This window comes from Medicago sativa, chromosome 6 (assembly GCF_051527215.1).
Source record: "Medicago sativa cultivar Bolivia chromosome 6, Bolivia_mono, whole genome shotgun sequence".
NCBI classification, from domain to species: Eukaryota; Viridiplantae; Streptophyta; class Magnoliopsida; order Fabales; family Fabaceae; genus Medicago; species Medicago sativa.
In genome coordinates, this window is record NC_140754.1 from 8,786,241 (window position 1) to 8,813,406 (window position 27,166).

At 35.6% G+C, this 27,166-nt stretch overlaps 5 protein-coding genes across 5 annotated transcripts; 1 reads left to right on the plus strand and 4 right to left on the minus strand.

Annotated features, from left to right (window-relative positions):
- Positions 1–6,368: 6,368 nt before the first annotated feature.
- Positions 6,369–9,868, minus strand: LOC146912569 (uncharacterized). Its single transcript, XM_085722137.1, has 5 exons — positions 9,624–9,868; positions 7,724–9,094; positions 7,224–7,620; positions 7,030–7,143; positions 6,369–6,949 (listed from the first exon to the last, which is right to left on the minus strand). The coding sequence occupies exons 2-5, from the start codon at positions 8,629–8,631 to the stop codon at positions 6,668–6,670; spliced, it is 1,701 nt and encodes a 566-aa protein (XP_085578263.1). The 5' UTR covers positions 8,632–9,094; positions 9,624–9,868; the 3' UTR covers positions 6,369–6,667.
- LOC146912570 (uncharacterized) lies at positions 9,669–12,618 on the plus strand. The gene is made up of 2 exons (XM_085720751.1): positions 9,669–9,749; positions 12,211–12,618. Exons 1-2 carry the CDS (start codon positions 9,669–9,671, stop codon positions 12,616–12,618), a joined length of 489 nt encoding a protein of 162 aa, XP_085576877.1.
- Positions 12,619–14,701: 2,083 nt separating this feature from the next.
- On the minus strand, positions 14,702–17,208 carry LOC146912571 (uncharacterized). The gene is made up of 3 exons (XM_085717901.1): positions 15,664–17,208; positions 15,144–15,546; positions 14,702–15,058 (listed from the first exon to the last, which is right to left on the minus strand). Exons 1-3 carry the CDS (start codon positions 17,082–17,084, stop codon positions 14,795–14,797), a joined length of 2,088 nt encoding a protein of 695 aa, XP_085574027.1. The 5' UTR covers positions 17,085–17,208; the 3' UTR covers positions 14,702–14,794.
- A 2,441-nt stretch (positions 17,209–19,649) lies between these two features.
- Positions 19,650–22,110, minus strand: LOC146912572 (chaperone protein ClpB3, chloroplastic-like). The gene is made up of 3 exons (XM_085722142.1): positions 21,944–22,110; positions 20,419–21,345; positions 19,650–19,791 (listed from the first exon to the last, which is right to left on the minus strand). The coding sequence occupies exons 1-3, from the start codon at positions 21,971–21,973 to the stop codon at positions 19,786–19,788; spliced, it is 963 nt and encodes a 320-aa protein (XP_085578268.1). The 5' UTR covers positions 21,974–22,110; the 3' UTR covers positions 19,650–19,785.
- Positions 22,111–22,961: 851 nt separating this feature from the next.
- Positions 22,962–25,577, minus strand: LOC146912573 (uncharacterized). Its single transcript, XM_085722141.1, has 3 exons — positions 24,020–25,577; positions 23,502–23,898; positions 22,962–23,419 (listed from the first exon to the last, which is right to left on the minus strand). The coding sequence occupies exons 1-3, from the start codon at positions 25,291–25,293 to the stop codon at positions 23,129–23,131; spliced, it is 1,962 nt and encodes a 653-aa protein (XP_085578267.1). The 5' UTR covers positions 25,294–25,577; the 3' UTR covers positions 22,962–23,128.
- Between the last annotated feature and the right edge of the window lie 1,589 nt (positions 25,578–27,166).

Below are 27,166 nucleotides of genomic sequence, written 5' to 3' on the forward strand. Positions count from 1 at the left end.
GCTAATAGCGTAGATCTTCTTACTTGCCCAGATTTTCAAAATTTTTGATATTTTTAAATGACCAATTGTATTTTGTGCTAATATTTTCTATGCAATATGTTGGTGTTTCCTGGTTTTGTTGCAGATGGCACCGAAAAATGTTGAAAAAAACTACCGGGACTAAGCGTCCTAGAGGCAAAGGTGCCTCTTCCTCTGCTGCACCTGCAATCCCAAACCGTTTCCCCACCCCTGCCCACTCTGCCAGGTTTAAGAAAATGGTGCAGTACAAAACCTGGCACGAGAAAACTTTTGATATTCATCCTAGTGGTGAGCATTCTGATATGCTCCACATTTTCACTGGTCGCAAATGGACCAAACTCCTCGTGCCTGCAACCGAGATTAACACCGACCTAATCAGGGAGTTTTATTGTAATGCTGTCCCTGATGCCTCACCCGCTACCTTTGCTGAGACTTTCTCTTGGACTTCTTACGTCCGAGGAAAGCAAATCCCTTTTGATAGGGATGCAATCAATGATTTCCTTGAAAATGCTTTAAACCTTGAGCCATCTGAGGACCCCACAATGCCCACCTTGTGTACCTATGCTAAGAGAAACGCTCAAGGAAATTGGAAATATCAGCAAATTGAGCGTGATATAATGAACAAGGGTAGGCTATTTGTCAAAAATGACAAGGGAGAGATTAGGCATGCACTTACCAAGGAGATGACAGCTACTGCCCGCTTAATTTTCCAATTCCTTGTCCACAATGCCCTTCCAAGAGCCCATACTTCCGATGCCCCAAAAGCCGTTCTACCACTCATCTGGTGCATTATGAAAGAAGTGCCTGTTGATATTGCTCGCATCATTGCTAATGAGATGAAGGCTGTGGCTTTGAAAGTAGCCACTGGTGCTAAGAAGGTGGCTTTGTTCTACCCGGGTTTGATTATGGGATTGCTGAAGGCTTATGGAGTGCCTATTTCTGGACCCTATGATGAAGATATTGAAGGGGTCATTACTGACACTCATATTCGCACCTGGGAGAAAACAGAGCAAAGGGCAGCTCAATACCATTTCTCTGATGATGAAGGTGGCCCATCTGAGGCTGCTGGTTCTTTTGACTTTTCAGGTTTGCAGACCTTTATGCTGGAGCAGCAGATGCATAACCAGTACGTGAGGGACCAGAACAGCTTCTTGATGGACCAGAATGAAGCAATTTGGAGGAGTAACATGGGCATACACCAGGACCTCTACAATGCTCACATGCATCCGGGAAATGCTGAGTACCCGGTTATGACTCCTGAGCAGTACCAGACTTATGTTCATTGGCCTGAGGGCAGGCCAAATCCTTATGTGGGGGTGGCTGATGCTGTTGATGATGAGGCGACACCTGATGATGCTGGAGTCGTGGGTGATGATGATGATGTGTACCAGGATCTTGATATGGATGATGCTGGAGAGGATGATCAGTGAACTTGAGTTTTTAGTGATGTTTTTCTTTTTGCTTTATAACTCTATGTTTTTATTTCATGTTGGAACATCTGTTTATTTTGGTTGTATTTTGTACTCTTCAAGCACTGTGGTTTTTAGTGCTTGATTTGTTACTTTGTTACTTTGTTACTTTATATTTGGTTTAATAACTTAGCTTTTTAGTTTAATAACTTATGCTTTGGATGAAATTTTTGTTACATCTTGCTTGTGTCTCTCAAAAGAAAATTGCTCATGAACAATAAATCTTAAAGTGCTCCATGGAGCCATGTTTGAGCAAAAGCAGGTGAGTGATAATGATATTACTTGTGATAAAGCGTAAGGCCAAGGTATTGGTTTTCTTTTATTCTAGGTTTTTAATAAGAATTTGAAACTTGTACTTTGCACAAATATATATCATTTAATTCTTTTCATAGACATAAATATTTTTGAACCACTTAGTACTTAACATAAATGTGAGGTAGCTTCAATCTGTTGTATATATGCTGGAGACCAATAATCACCGTCTAACTTGTTTTAGTTATGTTAAATCTGATAATTATTTTGAATTGTTTGAAAGCATGGAAAGGATCAAGGCACTTTTTGAATTGAGAGTAACCAACTTGACCACATAAAGCCTACCTGTGAGAAGAGCGAGTATCTGATACCCCAATCCGAGCCTAATGAATCAAGTCCTCAAACATGAACTGTCAATATTCATAAGCACAATGCTTGTTGAATTTGCCTGGAATTTTTCAAAAAAATCCAGTTCATGCTTGAATCTTATAGGACTTTGATATTTTTACTTTGTTGAACCCTTAACCTTTTTGTACTTTGTCCCTTGCCTTAGGATAGGGGAACATTCAATTAGAGTTTTTGTTGTATTCAAGTTGGGGAGAAAAAGGAGGCATTATATGTTAAGTTCTGGTGAAGTTGTAAAATAACCTGACAACGTTGAATCAAAGAAAAAAATTGTACATTTGAAAAAAAAAAAAAAAAAAAGAAAAAAAAAAGAAAAGAAAAGAAAAAGGAAGTGAAAAATCAAAAAGAGAATAAGTTGTCAAGGTTATAAGTTTTATTGTTAATCACCAAAGGTTTTAATTCTTGGTAGGGAAGTATATGGATTTCAAGTTGTGATACAAAAAAATGTTCCTCTTTGATAGGCTTTCTGATCAATTGCCCCACATATGACATTTCTTTTGTAGCCCGGCCAAGTTATAACCCTTGCAAGACCTTTTGATCCATGCTTTTATGCTTTTTGAGACGATATTAGGATGGACACCTAACTTAAATAGGATGTTAGCATGATTGTTGGATGTGTGTTCATTACCTCATTCATTGTTATCATTATATTGCATTTACTTTCAAAGAAGTGTGTTAGGTGTGGTTCATAGATAGTTATGTTTATGTATTGAAGTTTATGATGTATAGTTTGTTCTTAGGACATTTTTCGCATTCTTAGTTTGAACCTAGAGTAGCGGAGGACTTCATGCTTGTCCACGCAATCATTTTTGAATCACCATTTGTTTATTTTTGTTTTGAATTGTTTGACACCATGTTGAAAACCTTGTCCAAAGCCTTGTTAGTTTCCTTTTCAATTAATTTGTTTGAGGACAAACAAAAAGCCAAGTTGGGGAGAGTTTGATAAGTGTTTAAAAGTGATATATTTCGCATAGGAGTTTAGTCGTTTTAGTGACTTGTTTTGCAAGATTCTCTATGGAAAACTCCAAATATTGTGTTAATATGTCATTTATGCTTTTGAGCCTTAGTCTACCCTTTTTGTGCAGGAAATTACAAGCAAGGAGCAAGAAATGTCAAAGTTCATGAAGCTACGCCATTAGCGTGTCCTACGCTATTGGCGTGATGAAGAAATACCCAAGGCCAGAGGGATACGCCATTAGCGCACCTGGGGCGTGGATCTGGAGCTCTCTTGAAGAGTACGCTAATAGCGTATTCTGCGCTATTAGCGTACAATGTCCAGAGAGCTACGCTATATGCGTACCTGGAGCGTGGAAGCAGAAGCTGGGTTTGAAGAGCTACGCTATTAGCGTATTTCACGCTATTAGCGTAAATGCTCCAGAGAGCCACGCTATTAGCGTGGCTGGAGCGTAGCAGCAGGGCAAGAACAACGTGGCAGGCTCCCATTGGCCAAATTATAGGCCGCCTTACCACGCTATTAGCGTGAGATGCGCTATTAGCGCAGGTGCAAAAACACAGGCCATTTAAATAGCATTTTTACCTCTCTTTTAGGTATTCACTATTCCATTAAAACATTTGACACATTTCTAGAGAGAGGTTAGAGCTATTTCATAGAGAGAAACACAAAGCAAGTGATTAAGGAGTAGATTCAACCCTAGATTCATTGAGACATCAAGGATCTTGGCATGGAATCTTCATCTTTCCTTCATTCCTTGCATTAGTTTACATGTCTATATGTAACTAACCTTCTTTGTAGTATTGAGGTAACTATCAAGCTATTATGTAATCTTTTGATCTTTTAATATATAAGGTTCTAGCTTAATGATTCAATATTGTTGTTATTCTTGCTTTTAATGCTTTCAAAGAGATTCAAGATGATTTGGACACAAACCCTTGAATCTAGACCTAGAATAACAATCTATCTTATGTTATATCATTCTTGACAAGTTTGTAAACCTTTGATAATTACTTTTAATCAAGCTTTTAATGCTTTCGGATACTTAATCAGGCTGGACACGGTCGATTAAGTCATCCGATCGACTTTGTTATCGTTTAAGGAATTTGGACACGAATGTTTAAACGATAACCTAGAAATAACGATGTCACTTTGGACACGAAGGATATTGTAGAAATGATTGTAATAATATTGGTTATAAAGCTAGAGTCTGTTAATCGATCGAGAGATTGCTGCTGTTATGCTTGCTCGTTATCTTATACCGCAAGCGAAATAGTTCGATCCCCTCTCGTTTTTACTTAAATGTCAAATATGGATATAGTGTTACAAACAAACAATTTATATCCAAACCCTTAATGTGAACGATTGTGTAAATGCTTATGATTAACGTAACTCCCTGTGGAAACGATCCTATATATACTCACGTGTACATAGTTATATGACGTGTAGGAAAAATCTTACATCAGTGTTGCAAGAACAGTGCTTGTTTCGGTTTTCCAACAATGGCAACTGATGAAGAAGAAAGAAGCAGCTGAGGATGGAACACTGTAGCTTGTTTTGGTCAACTCACTTTCCCGCTATTTCCTTATTCTCTCGTGTCGCTCCCTCCAATACTTTTGTCTACCTTGTAAATATATTGATTGATCAGGGTAAAATATCTCTTTGGATCCGTACATATACCAATTTTTCATTTTAATCTCTTTAAAATTTTAGTTTGATTTTTAATCTCTATAAAATTTGTAAGGGCATGTGGAACATTACACATGTTAAAACAACTAATAGTAACTTTTTCTTTGAAAACAACAATTATTTATTCAAAAGTTTTATCCTTAATATTAAATGTGCAAGTTCCAATACGAAATTTTTATTTTAATCTTTGTGCAAATTTGAGCATGATAGAAAAACCCAATTTGTAATCATCATTTTTTGTCCTTATTTTTAAGTTAATTAATTGCAACATTTGTATTTCTTAGCGAAATTGTGTAGAATATTGTAAAAATCTCTACCAAAAAAATTAGTTTGTTTCAACAAGACATGAATTAAATGAGTTTTTAATCGAAAAAATAGAAAAATTCATATTTAATTAATGTTTTGTTAAAAATCCACATCAAACTCCGACCACCACAAAAAAAAAAAAAATACACATCAAAGAATGATTGTTAAAGGTTTTCACTTAAAAGTTTAAAAGATACAATACTTGTTTTTTGACGTCAAATTAATGTAAAAACTTTTAACAATAATTATCTTCTCCACTGCAGGACGAGGAATAGCTATCATCTTGTTCAAAATACAAGAGTTTAAAGAAAGATAAACATTTAGGCTTTGTTTGGGAGTTTGGAGGGGAAGGGAGGGGAGAGCTTTGGGGGGTTGGAAATATATAGAAAAATGGACAAAAAATTCACATTTTTTGAAAGAACAGTTTTTTAGAGAATGATAAACTAATACTTATGATTAATATACTTTTAATTTTAAGAATATTATAACAACATAGATTGAATTTGAAAAATTCATATAAACTCGCCATAACTCCCCAAAACCCTCCCCCAATACAATTTTTGAGTTCCCCCAAATGAGGGAGATTTTTTATTATGAGTAAAACATTAACCTCCAAAGCCCTCTCCTCCTAATGTCTTCTATTTCTTCCACTTGCTCCTTCCTTTTTTCCAAAACCCTCCCCTCCCCTCCCCTCCAAACTCCCAAACAAAGCCTTAAACAAAATAGAACCAGGAGGACCAGTCACGCAGGGGTAAAAAAAGAAACTATGATTTAAATATATAAATGTACTAAGCAGATTTAGTTGTTTATAATACAATGAATGCATAAAACTTCATCCATGTTTTTTTTTTATTTTTTTTAATGGCAAAATATATTATATAAATAGAGGGATTAAATCCCAAGTATTACACCGAAAAGAGAAAATAAAAACAACAAAACCCCCAAAGAAAAACCATCAGCACCCTCAAGATGCCGCAACCCCTAACACTTCATCCATGTAAATGAAAGAAAATAGATTTCAGTAATATCCAATAGGGTTTATCATAAACATAAATTAGACCGAAACAAATCTCGAATATTGACATACCAACACCATCCATCCCAGCTAGTTTTGGCAAGAACAACTGCCTGATGTGATCTTCAGCTACATTCTCAGCTTTCAATGAGTCACACTCTAATGAAACTGTGATTCTTTTCTTCCCATCCTTTTGTTCAACCATACCTGTGATCGATTTATCCCGACTATTCAAAGGTGAATGCAAATAATAAAATGAACATGTCATCAAAATGAAGATTATACCAGGATAGCAAAATCCTACAAAATTCATAATAACCATATATACATGCATATCAATTCATATATAATCATATAACACAAGAAAATCACTACAGACAATACACTAAACTTAGTTCAAAACCCATAGGAAAGTCATACACAATTCATTAGTCACAAATTAACAACTTAAGCTGCAGTATTAAGCTTCTCAAAGTGGCAAACGTAAACACCGAAAACAAGGAGTCAAATTCAAGATATTTAATCTAGAAAGTCTTTTAAAATAAAAACATAATCTTCCATTTAATTTTCATCTCCGTCTTCAACTTCATCTCCATTGTCATCTCCGTCTTCATCTCCATCCCCATTAGCATTTTCATCATGCAAATTAGCAATTCCGGCACCAGCTAGACACTTTAGACATGGTGTATCCAAATCCGAGGCGTCCACATTTAAACCTTCAACGTCTCCATTATCATCAATATTTAGCTCAGCTGAGGTTCTCTTCTTTTCGGCCAATTTTGAATTAGCCATGACAAAAAGAACATCATGATCAGTTCTGTACCTCAAACTCTTAGCGTGGACCTAAACATATACAAATACAATTAAGATTAGACAGTAGTAGGTATTTTAAAATTCATATTCAATAGTTTTTATCAGCTTACCATCTCGAAGGCTTCTTGAAGACGGGGACTCCCATAAGAACTGCCTGTCTTTGAATTAGCCATGACAAAAAGAACATCATGATCAGTTCTGTACCTCAAACTCTTAGCGTGGACCTAAACATATACAAATACAATTAAGATTAGACAGTAGTAGGTATTTTAAAATTCATATTCAATAGTTTTTATCAGCTTACCATCTCGAAGGCTTCTTGAAGACGGGGACTCCCATAAGAACTGCCTGTCAAACTTAATACACGTATTGCAAATTTCTGTAGCTCTGGTGGTCCATCTACTAACGATGCCCACCAAATTGGTGGAATCTCCATATCAGCTGTAATTACGGCTATTGGATGACCGAATTGATTAGCCTGTCTATCGAAATCGTCAAGTTGAATTTCAATCTTCGATCTTTCTTCGTGATCGGTCACCATCCTTGTTATACAATGTTGTAGATCACGTTTAACTTTAACATCATCTCTAAATCCAAGACTATAGTGATATTGAGCGTTAAGAAAATAGCCTGCAGCATGCAAAGGGCTATGGAATTGTTTGTCCCATCTTTCATCAATGATATCCTTTAGAAGCACAAAACTAAAAAAAAAAAAGTAGAATAATAGAATTACTTTTCGCTTTTCAAACCAATTTAAAATAAAAAATAAAAAAGTTGATACTTGATCCCGCCGAACATATTTACCTTTCTCTTTCTATGGCACTTTTGGAAAGACTCCTCCGTATCTTATCTTTAGCTCTCTCCATTGCCTCATAAACGAAACCCATGATCGGGACCATGGTTGAATCGACCATAAGAAGCAAATTCAGCAGAGGTTTTACACCTTTATAACAAATCATAACATATTTCCAAAACTCCTTGTCCAAAATCATATCCTCTGCCCATTTCCTAGACCTCGGCTCTGCAAACTCGCTGGACTTCCATTCCTCGGATGTGAACATTCTTACCAAAGCTCCTTTGTTCTCGTGAATAACACATAAAGTATAGTATGATGTTTGCCATTGATACATGCCAAATTTTAAAATATCTTTTCCTTTTGTGAAGTGCAACAATAGAGACTTGACAGAAGGCCTTGTATGAATAAAGGTTATAAGACTCTGACACTTCTTAATTACCTCTGAGTGAATAGGTATATTCTCCTCACAGTCTTCCAATATCGTCAGAATGCAATCTGTTGCACAAGGGGTCCAATACAGCCTAGTCCTTTTCGCCATCAACATCATAGCGGCTGCTGCGTAGTATTCTGTATATTCCGTCACAATGTGGACAACATTTTCTTCCCCAACCTCTTCAACAACGTCATCCATCATCTTAAAGAGTTTGTCAGGCGATTCCAACATATCAGACGCATCAATAGACTTCAAAAAGAATGTTCCCTTTGGACTGTTCACTAACAAGTTTAGTATGGTCCTACTCTCCGTGTCACCCGATCCATCAACCATTATGGTGCAACCTGTTACTTTCCATATAGCTCTATGTTCCTCCAAAGCTTCATTTGTCAACTTAACTTCATTTGTCAAATATTTTCCTCTTATCTCATCATAAGACGGTGGCTTAAATCCTTCGCCTTGTCTTGAAACCAAATCAAACATAGTTTTAAATTCATCACTCTTTGCCGCAGCAAACGGTATGGCATTGTTGTAGAAAAACCTTGCAATCGCTTGACATGCTTCCTCTCTCTCGAAGAATTCTCATTTTTGTTATTAACGGCAGAGGCTTCTGGGCCAATTCTCCTTCTCTTGTAACCATCTCTAGAGCTTCCAACAACCACTTCATTGCCACTTCTTTTTTCGCCCTCTTGCAAATTGGTATGAATCTCCAACATTTCCTTCCTAACCTCATAACTAACACCCATACAAGCTTCAACATTGTCCCTTCCAGTTATGTGACATACAAACCGGTAAAACCCACCGGTTACTACATTATCACAATATTTACAATAAACTATATCTTGTTCATATAGTTTAATATCAAGTGAAATGCAATGCTTTGAAACAATATCAACAACATTGTTGGGTATGATCTTTTTAGGCATTGTTTGGGCATTTATAAAGTCTGAAACAGAAATACACAAAGAATCAATCAAGTAGTTTAGTGTCTAGAAATTGACCTCTTAAGGTCAGTAACCTTCCTCACAACTAAGCTAAGCTCATGGGAACCGTAAGGGTGTGTTTGGATGGAGGGGAAGGGAGGGGAGGGTTTAGTTTTCATTTTTAAATTACAGACACTATGAAATATTTTTTAAAAAGTTAACATCTTAACATAATAAACAATCGTATAATACTTCAATCACACTTCATTTATTTTAGACAAACATGTTATATAATCCGTAATTTATAAATGAAAAGTAAACCCTCCCCCTCCCTTCCCCTCATAAACCCTCAATCCAAACACACTCTAAGAGTTTCAATTTTGACCCAACTAAACCCCATTTTCACAAACCCGTTTTCTGTTTGATAGCAAATTTCAGGATTTTAAATTTAAAAAGAACGAAAATGAAAATGGGTCACTGAAAAAGCAAATCTAAACAGAAAAAGTTTGAATTTTTAACACTACAATGAAGATGGGATGATAAAAAACATACCCATGTTTGTGTTATAAGAACAGTGCTTGTTTCGGTTTTCCAACAATGTCAGCTGATGAAGAAGAAAATGGGGATGGAATTCAACACTGTGGTCTTCTTGCTGCTGCAGCTCCTATGTGTTTATCGGTTTGTTTTGGTGTACTCACTTTCCCGCTATTTCCTTATTCTCTCGTGTCACTCCCTCCAATACCTTTCTCTATCTTGGAATATTGACTGATTACAGGTTATTTTGGTCTCTTAACTTTACAAAGGTAGCGATTTTACTCTCGTGTTAAAAAGAGGAAAATGCTAAAAAGTGTTTTTTTTGGTATTGGAGGGAACAAACACAGAAATATTATGTTGGAAATGATGAAAAGTGGTGAATTTAATTTTATAAAAATTTAAAAATTGCTATTTCCAATGCAAAGTTACTATTTTTAGTTTTGGGCATTTTTTAAGCAAGACCCTAAAAAAATTACACGTGGTGTCCAGAACACTTAAGTCAGGTGACAAGTAATTGTAAACCGATCGAAACTGACTACTTGCAAAAGGGGTAAAGTTAGGGGGTTGAATTGTTGTTTTTTTAGTTGGGTCCAAATCGCTATTTTTGCAAAATTAGGAGGCCAAAAGTACATTTAAGTGTTGATTATATCCAAATGACTATTACTTTTCCCACCCTACTGTCTTCTCGCGCTCCTTGTAAAAATTCCAAAAATACACCTGGTCCGGATTTTGTTTTTCGAACAAGATTGTTATTTACTTCCAGAAAATAAAATCCGGACCAGATGTTGTGCGCTTTTTTGTGTCTTTCTTTGATGTCAAGGGTCTCTGTTGACCGTTATATGAACCCCACACAAGCTGAAATGCTATTGCAGGGTTCGTATGAACAGTCAACAATGACCATGACACCACCGACACCCCAAAAAAACTAAAAACATTTGAAGAAAATTGAAGAAAAGAGGTGAAGAGATTTCCCGGAAAATTAAATCCGAACAAAAACGATATGAATATTTTGTGTCTTTCTTTGATGTCAAGGGTCTCTGTTGACCGTTATATGAACCCCACACAAGCTGAAATGCTATTGCAGGGTTCATATGAACGGTCAACAATGACCATGACACCACCGACACCCCTAAAAAACTAAAAACATTTGAAGAAAATTGAAGAAAAGAGGTGAAGTGAATAATGGAGGTATTTGTTGAAGATGGATGCCTATTTATAGCCTTAAACAAGTCCTAGGTCATTAATACAGTCAATGAAAACGTGTTAGTGGTTGTAACCGTCCAAACCCAAATTAATGGCTCTCTTTCAAAAGAATCCAATGCTGAAGCGTTCCGGATTTTACATTCCGGAATTCCTTAGCCCTACAGGAAGTGCCAACTTTCCCCTCGTTCACCATTATCGCATTAATCCGGAAAGTATATTCCGGAAACCAAAGGTGCATTCCGGATTGTATATTCCGGGACGCATCAGTGTCATGGCCGGTGGTCTGCCCCACACGTTTTTGACACTGATCAAGTCAAAAAAACGTGTTTTACCACGTTTTTTGACTGCATTTATGGCTTCCCAACCATTTTTCACCACCCCTCCCTATAAATACCCTTCAAAACCCCACCATTTCTCACACCATCCCTCTCCTCCTCTTCTTCCTTCTACAACCATGGTTTTCCACCGTTGGCCTTTCATAGATAAGGGCCTCGTTGAAAACTTTCAGGGTTTGTATGAACGGTCAATGAGAATGGAACCGCGCTGCAACGAAGGGCGGTTCATCTGAGGGTCATGTGGGTCAGTGTGGTTCTTAGCTTCGCCTGTCTGGGCGTAAGTCTGAGCACCCCCCACCTCCCTCAGGGGCATTGGTTTCTTCTTCCCGCCCTCCTCTTCCCCCCTCCTCCGGTTTTCCTCCAATAGTCAAGCTACTGCTATGTCCTATCATATAGCAGTGGTTAGGCTCTTAGGAGATTAGAATTAGGCTCTTAGGAGATTAGAAATAGATTTAGGATCTTATGTAATAAGCTTAAAAAGCTTGAAAATTATTGTAATGTATTGTTCATATATTAAAAAAATGAGTTGTTTTTATGTTTGTGTCTTTTTATTTCTGTTTTTTATTTTATTCGGATTTTATTTTACGAATTGTAGAGCTTAAAATTGCAAAAATTCTGCTAAAATACTATTCCAAATTTTAAAATCCGAAAACATCTGAAGAATACTAACAATACGTTCCGGAATACGAAATCCGGACCAGGGGTAAAATTGGAAAAAAATAGGGCGCGCGAGGAAAGACATAGGGTGGGAAAAGTAATACTCTATCCAAATATGTGTGTGTGTCTAACCGATGCCCCCAGTGCAATGGTTAAAAAATTTACAAATAGAAATTTTGTTTTGGAAATATAGATGTTACTTTTAAGTAATGATTACACAATTTTTTCATGAAAACTTACTTGTTTTAGATGTTTAACCATTGCCCCTGGAGCACTGGTTAGCAACAACCAGACTAAGAAACACCTCTCTTTTCATGCAGTCTTAAAGGTCACTTTCTTGTTTAGTTTCATGTTCTCTTCTTAGTATATTGTTTGTTTATGTTGATTTTCTTTATTTATGCATGTCAAAGATTGCAAAAAAGAAGTATTTTGACGTGTATGTTCGAAGCTATCCAGAATTTAGGAGTTTGGTTGAGCAGTATGTGATTCTTGGAGGTGCACCTGCAGTATCTTTTGACATATCCGACTATGTTTCTGCACAAGCCTATGGTCATATGTTGGAGGAAGTAATCGCAAACAACTCAAAGTTGGGTCGACTTGATAAAATTGAACATCCAAGAAATGATCACCTCCCACAACCGATCATCACCTGTTACACCTTAAAGGAGATGGAACTTGTTTACAAGGCTATTGGATCTAATTCGAGAGCCTTTATGGCTTTACAACCATATTACAACGATGAGAGGAATGACGGAATATTGGGTGAGATGGGCGACTTTCAGCTAGAACGTGGGATTGTGGATCACGAAAGAGACTAATATGCGTAAGACATGGGATTTCAAATACACGACAATGATATGGAATTCTAGAATATTCTCAGCGTTGGTGTTTGTTAATAAAATTTTGGAGTAGTTTATGATTTTAATGCTCCTTACCTTTGCAAATTATTTCTATGTATGAAATCTTTGTTTAGTGCATTACTACTGTTTGTGTGTTGATTATCAGATCTTTCTGCTATCTCTAAACTGTGAATTATGATAGCAATATATGAATTTCAAATGCAAGATTGTGAGATGTTCGAACTTCAAATGCTAATATTTTGAAATCTATTGATGCTGTTAACTAAACTCACTGTGTTGAGGATTGTTGCGTTGTTTGTTTTTGGGAGATTGGAATTTGAATTGCTCCAAATACTGAGATTTTTATGCTACATGTGCTTTATCTTCTTTGTGCATGTGGAATTTGGGAAAATTCTGAAAGTGCTGTGCTTGTTGAGTTTTGAAGAAATTTAGTCCATGTTGTCAATCAATCGCGAATTGCAGAAAATAGTAGATTGTTGAAATTCCGCTGCACAACAATGCTCTACAGTCGCTATGGCCTTTATTTGACAACATTTTGTACTAAATAGCGCATCGCAGAACAAATTGCTCAAATTCTACAACTTATTATAGCCACTACTTAACAACACTGATTTAGTCTTGTATATGCTACAGTGATATTGCTTGAATTGAAATGCATTGTTCATCACTCTTTACGAAACCGGTCTACTGCATTTGAGTTTCCATTTACGCTTCATTCTGCTTGTAATTGTATGTTGTTCCATAAACCGGTCGTTCTTCCTTCATGTTAGGATCTAGGAAGCTAGAATTAGATATGAGACACAGCTAAAAGAGACTTCCAGTTAGAATAGAATAAGTTTTAGAAATTATAGGATATGGCACATCATTGACACAATATATAGTGTAAATTTAGTATAAAAACACAAAAATGTAACTAAAAGAGTAACAGAAGAAGAGTGCTTTCTTTTTTGTTTTGTTTGCATAGTTTTTTATTGGTTTCTTCTGTTTTCATGATGTTTACCGTTTGCAACTACGAATGTCAAGAGGATGCTTATTACCAGAGGCGCTCACCTCCATCCGACAGAGGTTTGTCTGTATTGTAAAGCGAGGTTGAGGATCATGCTGTAGGCTAATATGATACCGCAGAACCCTTGTTGCAGGTTGACTTCGTGTGATGAATGCGTCGATTATCATGTGTGCCTCAATGGTCACATGGTTTGGATCTGCTTCCTTTAACCATTGTCTGATTCAGAAGAGGTGTACGAGGGCTAAGATGATGATTCTAAGGTATTTTCTTGTACATGAAAAATCCCAACGTCCCGCCTTTTATTTTTTATTCTTTTTCAGTTTAACAATTTCTATGAAATATCAAAATTAAGGCTGGAAATGTGCTATGAAACACCAACACAGATACAAACATAGACACCGGAAGAACACGACAATGACATGTAGACACCGATAATAATTAAAGAAAATGAAAGTAATTGAATGTAACTACATGTGTCTATGTCCGAACCAGACGCGTCACTGATTTGAAGTGTCGGTGCTATATAGAAAATGTGTTTTCTGGTAATTATGAGAACTGGAACAACTTTCAACAGCTTAATCCTTCTTTGTAGATGTTTTAGTTGATTAAACCGACAAACTATGCTTGGAGAAAAATCATGTTTTATGTTTCAATGACTGAGAAGTGTTCATGATGTAATAGCATATGTGCTTAAAAATAGACACTTAATATCTTGAGGAGCATTTCTCAGGTGCTGGTGAAGACAACACTCCTATAAACTAGGAAAACATACATAAGTAATTATTCCAGATAAATCAACAATAACAACCATAAAGAGAATTGGCTTACATAGTAGAATTCATGACCAAGTAACAAACATTCAGATAAATCAACAAGGTCATGAATTTGCAAGATCCTACAGAGTTCATAATAACCATATATATGCATATATCAATTCATATATAATCATAATCATATAGTAAAAGAACATAAATAAGAAAGCATATCATTAAACTCAAGTCAAAACCCATAAGAAAGCCGAACACAATTCATAAGTCAAAAATTAAAACCTTAAGCTATAGTATTAAGCTTTTAACAAGTACCAAGATAAACATCGATAATAGTCAAATTCTAGAAAATCTTTCAAATTTAATCAGAATCTTCCATTTGATCTTCATCTGCCATTTCATCTTCATCTTCGTCTCCATCTTCATCTTCGTCTCCAACTCCATATTCATCATACAAACCAGCAATAACATCATGTTGACACTTTAGATATCGAGTAGCTTCAATTTTTCCATTTCGCCAAACAACCCTTCTAGCTTTCTCTACAGCCAATTTTGAATTAGCCATGACAAAGACAGCATCATTATAAGCCTTTTGCCGCAAAAGGTTTCTTCTCTTAGCATGAACCTGAACAAATATAGATACAATTAAGATAATCAGGTACTACTGCTAGGTATTTTACAATTCACATTCAATATTTTTTTCATCTTACCATCTCGAAGGCACTCCGATTACGCTCACCCCCATAAGAACTGCATGTCAAGCTTAATACACGACACGCAAATTTTTGCAGCTCCGGTAGTTCCTCTCCAAAGGCTCTCCACCAAACTGATGGAATCTCATTACGAGCTGTCCTTATGGCTTCAGGGTGACCCATATAGCTCGCCCGTTTATCGAAATCATCGAGTTGAATTTCAATCTTAGCTCTTTCTTCAGGATCAGCCACCATCCTTGTTATACAATCATGTAGACTATATTTAACTTTAGCATCATCTCTAAATCTATGGCTATAGTGAAACTGAGGGTTAAGAAAATAGCCTGCTGCATGCAAAGGGCCGTGGAGTCGTTCGTCGCATCTTTCATCAATGATCTCCCATAGAGGCATAAAACTAAAACTAGAACCAAAAAATAAAAAAAGTTGAATTACTTTTAACAGTTCAAACCAAGATATCGAAACACAAAACCAATTATAAAAACTAATGTTGATAATGGATCCTGATGAAAATATTTACCTATCTGTGCCACATTCAGAAAGACCCCTTCGTATTTCATCTTTAGCTTGCTCCATTGCTTCATAAATGAAACCGGTGGCTGGTTCATCGATTGAATTGACCAAACGAAGCACATCAAGCAAAGGATTTGCGCCGTTCAAACAAATCATAACATTTTTCCAAAACTCCTTGTCCAAAACCACATCCTCAACAAATTTCCCACCACTTGTTTTCGCAAACGGGCTAGACTTCCACGCCTCTGATGTGAACATTCTTCTCAAAGCTCCCTTCGTCTCATGAAGACGGTATAAAGTTAAGTAAGACGTGGCACAACAAGTAATGCCTTGTCTCACCAAATCTATTCCTTGCGTAAACTTATGCAATAGAGAAATAAGAGAAGCCCTCGAATAAATAAAGGTTGTAATTTTTTTACCCTTTGTAATTATCTCTTCATGAACAGGTATCTTTTTCTCATAATCTTCCAACATCAAATCAATGCAGTGGGTCGCACAAGGCGTCCAATACAACCTAGTCCTCTTCTCCATCAACATCTCACCAGCAGCTTTGAAATAAGCCGTATTATCCGTGACAACTTGAACAACATTTTCTTCCCCAACCTCTTCAACAACATCATCCATCATCTTAAACAATTTCTCAGACGATTCCAACATATCTGACGCATCAACCGACTTCAAAAAGAACGTCCCATTCACACTATTCACCAACAAGTTCAATATACTCCTCTTCTTCTTATCAGTCCATCCATCAACCATTACACAACACCCCGTTTTCTTCCATTGAACTCGATGATCTTCCAAAGCTTTATTCGCCAACTTAACTTCTTCCCTCAAATACTTCCCTTTAATCTCATCAAAAGACGGCGGCACAAACCCTACACCACATCTTGAAACCATAGCACACATTTGAACAAACTCCATACTCTTCACCGCCTTCGTCGGTATTGCATTGTTGTAGAAAAACCTCGCAATCGCTCGACACGCTTCCTCCTCAATATTATTATTATTATCACCACTAGCTATTGACCCACCTCTTTTTTTCTTGGAAACATCTTCAAAATCAAAACCTTCGCCACCAACATTATTTGCTTTTCTTTTTTTGCCAACTCCGACGCACTTCCTCCCCTCCCCCTCATCCTCATCCTCTCCCTCATCCTCATCCACCTCATCATCAACATCTTTACCACAAGCTTCACCACCATGTTCAGATCCAAGCAAGTGACTCGCAAATCTGTATAGCCCACCCGTTATTATTTCATCACAATACTTGCATTGGATTGCGTTTTCACCATCAATTGAAATTCCATGTTCCCAAATTATTTCAGCATCTTCTTTTGGAACTTCAATCTTAGAATCAACAGTGGCATTTTCAGAGATGGAGCCAGTAGTAGAAGCAGAAGCAACATAGGTTGATTTTGAACTCATTTTTAGGGTTAGGGTTCGGCTTTTGAAACGGCGAGAGAAGATGAATCGAGAAATTGAACGAAATGAAGGTGAAAGAGCGATTAGGTTTAGGGTTTGTATTTAAACCGTAAAAAATCGGGTTTTCCAATCGAATCAAAAAACCCATTTGTGTAAGATCGCAAACTTGGAGCGATTTTACAATTCAACTAGTTACAAACTCGTGCATCCGCACGTGTCTCGGGTATGTTTATACAATGTAATTGATTGACCCAAATAATTATGGTGTCTTACAAATTGCTTAATAAGAAAAACTATAACAATATAAAAGCAAAGTTGGTTTGATACTTGAGGGAAGCAATACATTACAAATTTAGAAAAGATCATGTTGTCATCACATCAACAAAATTTTAAACATAAATTCTGAAATATGGTCTTAATAAAGTACATATAAGTTTCATAGAAGCAACATGGATTCCATTGAGGGTGTTATGGAAAACTCTTTAAACTCAACATTTGTAGTATTCAATAACATGATTTGCAAGTTTAGTAACATTCAAGAATCAAGATAGTATCACTACATGACCACTCACCTTGATATAAATTTCTCAACAACATGATTGGCATGCCAATTTTTAGCTTCTTCAATTGTTAGCTTCAGCTTGACCTTGGAGTCAGAACTATCATAAGTCTTTTCATCACCTATCAAAAGTAATAATCAAACCATGTATAAAAATTCATTACATATATTAAAATTTATTATTCTAAATTATCGAAATATTTATTAGAAAGAGGAATTCAAATGTCAATTCATTCCTTAGAAAAATCATGAAATTCCCACCTTAGAAAAATCATTTTCCTTCCTCCGTTGATATCAACTCCGCTTCATGTCATTGTCTTCTCACTCACTAGCCCTTGATGTCAAGAAACCTCAAAATTAAATTCTTTAAAAAATTAACAGGTTTGGATTATAAAATATGAATTGTATCAGCACAAAGATTGGATTTGTTTGTAAGAGATATAGAATCATAACTTTATTTTTGTGTTTTAGGTCATTGTTAGTTGTTCCCACCGTGTCCTAGTCGAAAAACATTTCAGACTACTTGATCGGAATGCTCTAAAACTTGCCTAGAAAATCCGAAGAAAAGAATTAAGGAACAAGTATCTCGTAGAAGAGACTTCTTACGGGACTCCTCCCCTTAAAATCCAAAATTTTATTGTTTAGACCCATTTTTTCATTTTTTTTATTTTTCATATTCCGGGAACAATCGGAAATTTTTTTTGCATTTGCTTTATTTGATTTTTAGAATTTTGGTGGTATTTTATATTTCTTGATTTTATTTGACAAGTTTTAAATTTTCTTTACTTTGTTTTTTGGTTGTATTTAAAAGGAAAAATTGCAATTGCTGAAATGGAATGGGTTCTTATTGTTGCCTATATATAAGCATATTTCAGATTATAAAATATGAATCATGTTTGCTTCAACAACAACAAAAATATGAATCATGTTTTTTGAGTTCGGATTATATAATCCAAACGATAGGGGTATTTTGGGGAAAAATATTGGACACACAAGAAATGAATATGGGTAGGAAAAGTAATAGATAATAATTAAATTCTGATATATTCAAAAATCAAAATCAGATACTACAAAACGATTCACTATTTGAAAAAATTTATTAACCATTTGAATTGAATCACTTGATAATTTTAATTCCTTTATTATTTTAATACATTTTTTCATATATTATTCCAGTATCAAATATAAGCAAAAGTTGGTAGAGTTCAATTGTATTTCGACAATCATAGTGCTATTTATTTCGCAAAAACCCAAGTGTATCTTGTCAAGAAGGACGAAACATATTGATGTGAAGTTTCAAAAGATCATAAAATTACTTTCATTTGAACGAATATTACTTGAAAAAGTTCATACTAAAAAGAAAGTATCAGACATGTTAATCAAGTTAGTCACCACTATTGCTTGAACTTGTTACATGTTTGACATTGCTATGCATGACTTGTGCCTTTAGCCTCTCAGGATGTGGAACACATTCAATTATCTTCAAAGGAAATTGATATTCACAAAGGTAGAGATTGGGTGAGTATGACTCATATCACAGACACTCTAGCATTGCATAGCGAGTACAGTTAAAAGCACAATGTAAATAATGGAGTCGGAACTCGGCCTCTCTATTGTCAATGGCGTAGGCACAAGTACAATTCAGGGGTAAACTTGACTATAGTATTTAAACAAAACTTTGTACTCTGTAACCTTAGTTTCATTACACAATAGAACCAAATTTAGCATTCTAACAAAATGCTTGCCAGAGTTTATGTTTTAAACCAGCGTATCGAAATTTCTAACATTGTGACAAATTACATGTCATTTCAAATGCTATTTCCAGAAAATTAAAGATAAGCAGCTTGTAACTATACTTTCTCGAGTATGATAATTTGTATTGACCAATATAAAGTAAAATATAAACAACTATAAAGTATATGCAAGCTACTGTGACTTCTGTGTCGACTAAAATTGTGTCCTCTTCCTTAAATTCTCCTCTAAGAATACCCATTGCAAGTTCATTTTTTCCACGTTTTGTTGAATCACTCGCTTCACCGGCCTAGCACCATAGCTTGGATCGTACCCTAAACTTCCAAGAAGTTGGATAGCAGGTTCTGTTACTCGGATTTTCATCTTGCGGTCAGCAATTCTCTTCTGCACGCGCTACAACTGTAGTAATGAACATAAATAGTGAGGCTTGGGATTTAAAATAGCATGAAAACAGTTTGCAGCAAATCTTGAAATCGCAAAGATCAAAACAGTCCCCAATATATAGTTTTTCCATTTTAGTCCCTGTAAGTAATATACTACTTTCTTTCGATTTAGTTTCTACTCCCTCCGTTTCAAAATGAGTGTCGCTTTAGCCAAAAAAAATTGTTTCAAAATGAATGTCGCTTTCAGTTTCCAATGCAATAATAACTTTTTCTTTTCAATTGTACCCTCCAATTAATACTCTGCATACTACTTCCAAAGTATTACTTTTAAAACTAACCAATAGCTAATAAGGATAATTTGGTAAAATAACCATTCCCTTTCTTTTAATCATTACATTTCTTAATATGTGTGTAAACACTTAAAACGACACTCATTTTGAAACGGAGGGAGTATAATATACTATTTTCAATTCCGTTGAGTCCCTATCCTACAAAGATATTATTTTCAATTCCGTTGAGTCCCTATCCTACAAAGACTAATTGAACTTAAATTGAATAAGACATGGGCTATAGGAACCAAAAAACAAGGAGGACGACAATGAAGTATATATTAGAACGTAGCTATTAGGGAGGACAAAATTACCTGTAACCTAACAATGCTACTTATTTGGTCACGGTCAAGAGGCCGGAAAACAATATACTCATCAAACCTATTCATGAACTCAGGGCGAAAGATGGATCTTGCAACATCCATTACACGCTGCTTCATGGTTTCATATGCCAAATCTTTCGGTGCAGTGCCATCATTTGTGTTGAGAATGTATTGTGATCCCACATTTGAGGTCATGATGATGACGGTGTTGGTAAAACTTACTGTGCGGCCCTGTGGATCAGTTAAACTTCCATCATCCAAAATTTGAAGGAATACATTGAAAACATCTGAGTGTGCCTTCTCGATCTCATTGAACAAAATAACTGCATAAGGTCTTCGATGAACTGTTTCTGTTAGTTGTCCTCCCTCATCGTATCCAAGATATCCAGGAGGAGGACCGATCAATCTTGAAACCGTATGCTTTTCCATGTACTCACTCATATCAATCCGCACAAGTGCTTCTTCTGTATTGAACATGTAGGAAGCAAGGGTCTTGGCTAGCTCAGTCTTTCCCACACCAGTGGGGCCCATGAACATGAAGCTAGCGATTGGACGATGAGGATCTGATAGACCTGCTCTTGAATGTTGGATCGCCTCAGCTACTGCCTTGACAGCAGGATCTTGACCTACTAAACTCTTATGGAGTTTGCCCTCTAAATATAACAGCTTCTCTCTCTCTGATTGTTGAAGTTTAGAAATCGGGATACCGGTCCACTTGCTCACAATTTCACCGATATCATTCCCAGTAACTTCCTCTCTCAACATAGACTTACTAGAGCTCATATATTCATTTAATTCCTTCTCTGCACCCTCAAGTTGACGTTGCAAAGAATTTAGACTGCTATACTTTAATTCAGAAGCATGATTAAGATCATACTCCTGCTTGGCTTGTTGGATCTTAAGGTTTACCCTGTCTATCTGCATATATACATACGGAAAGGATTAGAATAAGATTTTCATGTTTCGATTAAGAAAAAGCATAGTTATTGTAGAATTAGGGTCTGAATGCTATTTTCAAAAGTAACGAGAGTACAATCACTAAACCGTTTAATTAAACTAAGATATACATAAGGGACCTGATTAACGTGTTGAATACAATCTGTACTAATATTAATATATCCCCAACACTCTCATCAAGTTGGTGATTGAATATATAGTATTTTCAGGTTGCAAGTAAGTTTGTTGAATCAGGGCCCTCGAAATCAGAAGCTCTGATACCATGTAGAATTTGGGAAATAATTTTCTGAATATTTTCAAAGTAATGAGAGTACAATAACTAACTTGTTTATATAGACTACATTATACCTAACGGACCGAATACGATCTATAAAATCGTATTTACAACAGTAATATATTAGTGAATTGCAAATACCAATGTATAGTTACCAAGTCAACGTATACAAGGGTACTAGCTTCAATGTGACAAAATTCAAACGAGCAAATAGGTACAAAACTAGTTATCTTTAAAAGTTCATCTATTTTGAATAACAAAAGTAATAAAAATATGATGACACACCTCTTCTTTGATTGACTGAAGGCAAGTCATTACAGAGTTTTCATGCTCCCATTGTTCAGTCAGCTCACCCTGTTTCTTTTTCAGGAGAGAGATCTCTGTCTTGATGTTCAGTCAGCTCACCCTGTCAACAGAGATCAGTTGTTATGTGAACTGGTAATTTTTGTGTATCTTTGTCTTGATGTTTACCGTTTGCAACTACGAATGTCACGAGGATGCTTATTAACAGAGGCGGTCAACTCCATCCGACAGGTTTGTCTGTTTTGTAAGGCGAGGTTGTGGAGCATGCTGTAATCTAATATGATACCTCAAACACCTAGTTGCAGGTTGAGTTCGTATGAAGAATGCGTCGATTATCATGTGTGCCTCAATGGTCACATGGTTTGGATCAGCTCCTTTTTATCATTGTCTGATTCAAAAGAGGCGTATGAGGAGTAAGAAATTCATGATTCTAAGGTATTTTCTTGTGCATGAAAAATCCTAACGTCACACCTTTATTTTTATTCCTTTTCAGTTTAACAATTTCTGTGAAATATTAAAATTAAGGCTGGAAATGTCCTATGAAGCACCAAAACAGATACAAACACAGACACTCGAATAATTAAAGAAAATGGAAGTAATTGAATGTAACTACATGTGTCTGTGTCCGACACCAGACGTGTCATCGATTTAAAGTGTTGGTGCTATATAAAAAATGTGTTTTCTAGTAATTATGACCATAAGTTTTTATTGAGAACTGGAACCACTTTCAAAAGCTTAATCCTTCTATGTAGGTGTTTTAGTTGATTAAAACCAACAAACTATGCTGGGAGAAAAATCATGTTTTATGTTTCAATGACTAAGAAGTGTTCATGATGTAATGTAGCATATGTGCTTAAAAATAGACACGTAATAACCATATCATGATGAAGAGTTCATACAGATTGAGATTTTAGCAAGGATAGCAAGATCCTACAGAGTTCATAATAACCATATATATGCATATCAATTCATATATAATCATATAGTAAAAGAACATAGATAAGAAAGTCACTACAAGCATATCATTAAACTCAAGTCAAAACCCATAAGAAAGCCAAACACAATTCATAAGTCACAAATTAAAACCTTAAGCTATAGTATTATGCTTTTAACAAGTACCAAGATAAACATCGATTCTACGTATTAAATCTAGAAAATCTTTCAAATTTAATCAGAATCTTCCATTTGATCTTCATCTTCCATTTCATCTTCATCATCTTCATCTTTTTCTCCATCTTCAACTTCATCTCCAACTCCATACTCATCATACAAATCAGCAATCACATCATGTAGAGATTTCAGATTTGGAGTACCTTCAATGTTTCCATTATCCTTCAGATTTTGAATTAGCTCAACAAACCATCTAGCTTTCTCTTCAGCCAATTTTGAATTAGCCATGACATAGACAACATCATTATAAGTTTTTTGCCACAAAACGTTTCTTTTCTTAACATGGACCTAAACAAACACAAATACAATTAAGATAAGCAATTAAGTGCTAGGTATATTACAATTCACGTTCAATATTTTTTCATCTTACCATCTCAAATGCACTCTGATTACGCTCTCCCCCATAAGAACTGCATGTCAAGCTTAATACACGACACGCAAATTTTTGGAGCTCTGGTAGTCCCTTTCCAAAGGCGCTCCACCAAACTGATGGAACCTCATTACCAGCTGTCATTACGGCTACAGGATGACCCATATCGTTCGCCCGTTTATCGAAATCATCAAGTTGAATTTCAATCTTCGCTCTTTCTTCAGGATCGGCCACCATCCTTGTTATACAATCATGTAGACCACCTGTAACTTCAATATCATCTCTAAATCCATGGCTATAGTGAAACTGAGGGTTAAGAAAATAGCCTGCTGCATGCAAAGGGCCATGGAGTCGTTCGTCCCATCGTTCATCAATGATCTCCCATAGAGGCATAAAACTAAAAACAAAAAATAAAAGAAAAAATTGAATTACTTTTAACAGTTCAAACCAAGATATCGAAACAAAAAAATCAATTATAAAAACTAATGTTGATAATCGATCCTGCTGAAAATATATACCTTTCTATGCCCCCTTTTGAAAGACCCCTTCGTATTTCATCTTTAGCTTGCTCCATTGCTTCATAAATGAAACCGGTGGCTGGATCATCAATTGAATTGACCAAACGAAGCACATCAATCAGAGGATTTGCGCCGTTCAAACAAATCATAACATTTCTCCAAAACTCCTTGTCCAAAACCACATCCTCAACAAATTTCCCACCACTTGTTTTCGCAAACGGGCTAGACTTCCACGCCTTGGATGTGAACATTCTTCTCAAAGCTCCCTTTGTCTCATTAAGACGGTCTAAAGTCAAGTAAGATGTGGCACAACAAGTAATGCCTTGTCTCACCAAATCTATTCCTTCTGTAAACTTATGCAATAGAGAAATGAGAGAATCCCTCGAATAAATAAAAGTTGTAATTTTTCTACCCTTTGTAATTGTCTCTTCATAAACAGGTATCTTCTTCTCATAATCTTCCAACATCAAATCAATGCAGTGGGTCGCACAAGGTGTCCAATACAACCTAGTCCTCTTCTCCATCAACATCTCACCAGCAGCTCTGAAATAAGCCGTATTATCCGTCACAACCTGAACAACATTTTCTTCCCCAACCTCATCAACAACATCATCCATCATCTTAAACAATTTCTCAGACGATTCCAACATATCAGACGCATCAACCGACCTCAAAAAGAACGTCCCATTCACACTATTCACCAACAAATTCAATATACTCCTCTTCTTCTTATCAGTCCATCCATCAACCATTACACAACACCCCGTTTTCTTCCATTCAACTCTATGATGATCTTCCAAAGCTTCATTCACCAACTTAACTTCTTCCCTCAAATACTTCCCTTTAATCTCATCAAAAGACGGCGGCACAAACCCTACCCCACATTTCGAAACCATATCAATCATTTGAACAAACTCCTTACTCTTCACCGCCTTCATCGGTATTGCATTGTTGTAGAAAAACCTCGCAATCGCTCTACACGCTTCCTCCTGAATATTATCACCACTAGCTAATGACCCATCTCTCATTCTCTTGAAAATGTCTTCAAAATCAAAACTTTCATCCTCTTCCTCCTCCTCCTCATCCACCTCATCATCATCAACAACATCTTCATCACCATTTTCACCATCAATTGAAATTCCATCATGTTCCCAAAAATTTTCAGCATATTCGTTTGAAATTTCAATGTTAATGTTAGAATCAATATTATCATTTTCAGAGATTGAACCACTAGGGGTAGAAGCAGAAGCAACAGAGGTTGATTTTGAACTCATTTTTAGGGTTAGGGTTTGAAACAGAGAAAGAAGATGAATCGAGAAACTGAATGAAATGAAGGTGAAAGAGCAATTAGGGTTAGGATTTGTATTTAAACTGTAAAAACAAAAACGGGTTTTGCAATCGGGTCAAAAAAACCCGTTTGAGTAAGATCGTAAACTCGGAGCGATTTTACGATTCAACGAGTTTCAGAGTAGAAGATGAATGGACGCGGGAAATTGTAGCGCGGGACATTATTAAGGTATTTACTTCTTTTTTTTTTTTTTTCACCGCATCCATTTCGCCTGTCTTATCTTATTTTGGTCCCGTTTGTTTTGGATTTTTTTTATGGAAAAATTTATTTTTTAGTCAAAAAAATCTGTTTTATCATTTTTAAGTGTTTGTTTAAGATTTTTAGAAAAACCATTTTATCAAAAAGAATCTATTTTGACTTTAAAATGAAAAGCTGCTCTGAAAATCTATTTTTTTTTAAGGGTAAGGCATGACTTAGTTAAAAATCATTTTTTTAAAAAAAGTGATTTTTTTGGATAGTAAACAAACACAAATAGCTTCAGATTATTTTTCAAAATCTCTAGATTTTTATATAACACAAAATCAAATTGAACCAGTGACTCAATTACTCTAAAAATGACACATATGAAATAAAATAAAAATATGACAACATATCACTATTAAATTAATACAAAACAATCTTATATTTTCCCTAGAAGAAACGCAAATCAATCTCTTAATCATAACAAGATTAAACAAAAATGAATAGAATCCTAGCAATACACTATTACATCATTTTATGTATATTATAAGGTATAAGGTATATGTCCTCGTGTGCATAACTCAGCTGGTATGGACAATGCATAAATAATAAATAAAATATGCAAAAGGTCTGGGGTTCGAACCCCGACCACCACAAAAAAAATCTCTGGGGTTCGAACCCCGGCCACCAAAAAAAAAAAAAAGGTATAAGGTATATCACACATGTGTGCCCAACGATATTTAAATACTCTTTTATTTACACTCATTTAAATGATTTTTTAGAGGCTTTAAATGGTCATAATTTTTTTAATCAATATTTAAATGATTTACAATCATTTAAATGTTTTTTAGAGGCTTTAAATGCTCATAATTTTTTTAATCAATATTTAAATGTTGTTATTAACGTATAGTATACACTATATATATATATATAACTACCACAATTGTTTGAAATAGATACCAAAATAATGATTGAAACAACCAAAGTTAATAAAAACTAATGATGACAATAAATAAATCAAAACAAAAAAGGGTCCTGCTAACCGGTGCCCCCGGGGCACTGGTTAAGCATACCATAAAAGGGAATTATTACCATAAAAGGAAACTGCTTTTGACTTTATTATAAATTAATTACACAATTTCAATGCATTAACTACTATATAATTTCCTTTTTCATATCCATAACCAGTGCCCCGCTGGCACCGGTTAGCATTTCCCAACAAAAAATCAAGTAAGAAACAAAAGGGGAAGAAGAAAACCGAAAGGAATAAAAAAATATGTTTTTCTGTTATAGCAAAAAAAAAAGAGGAAAAAAAACAACTAGATCGGTCCGACTGACCGAGTCACTGGTTTTTTACCGGTTCATGCTGGTTCTGACTGATTCTCATTGGGCCAATTGCATGGCCAGTCTGATTTCCTGTTTGACACGGTCTACCCACTGGTTCCCGGTTCGATCAGCCGGGGTTGAGCCGAGTTTTAAAACTATGCTTGCAAATGGGCGGTTGACTTGGTCCCTTTGTATTAGTCGGTTCTTGAATCGGATACCGAGTTTTCAAAAAAAAAAATCTTTTTTTTGAAGGCAAAAAACCTTTTATTATTATAATTTATTTTTTCATATAT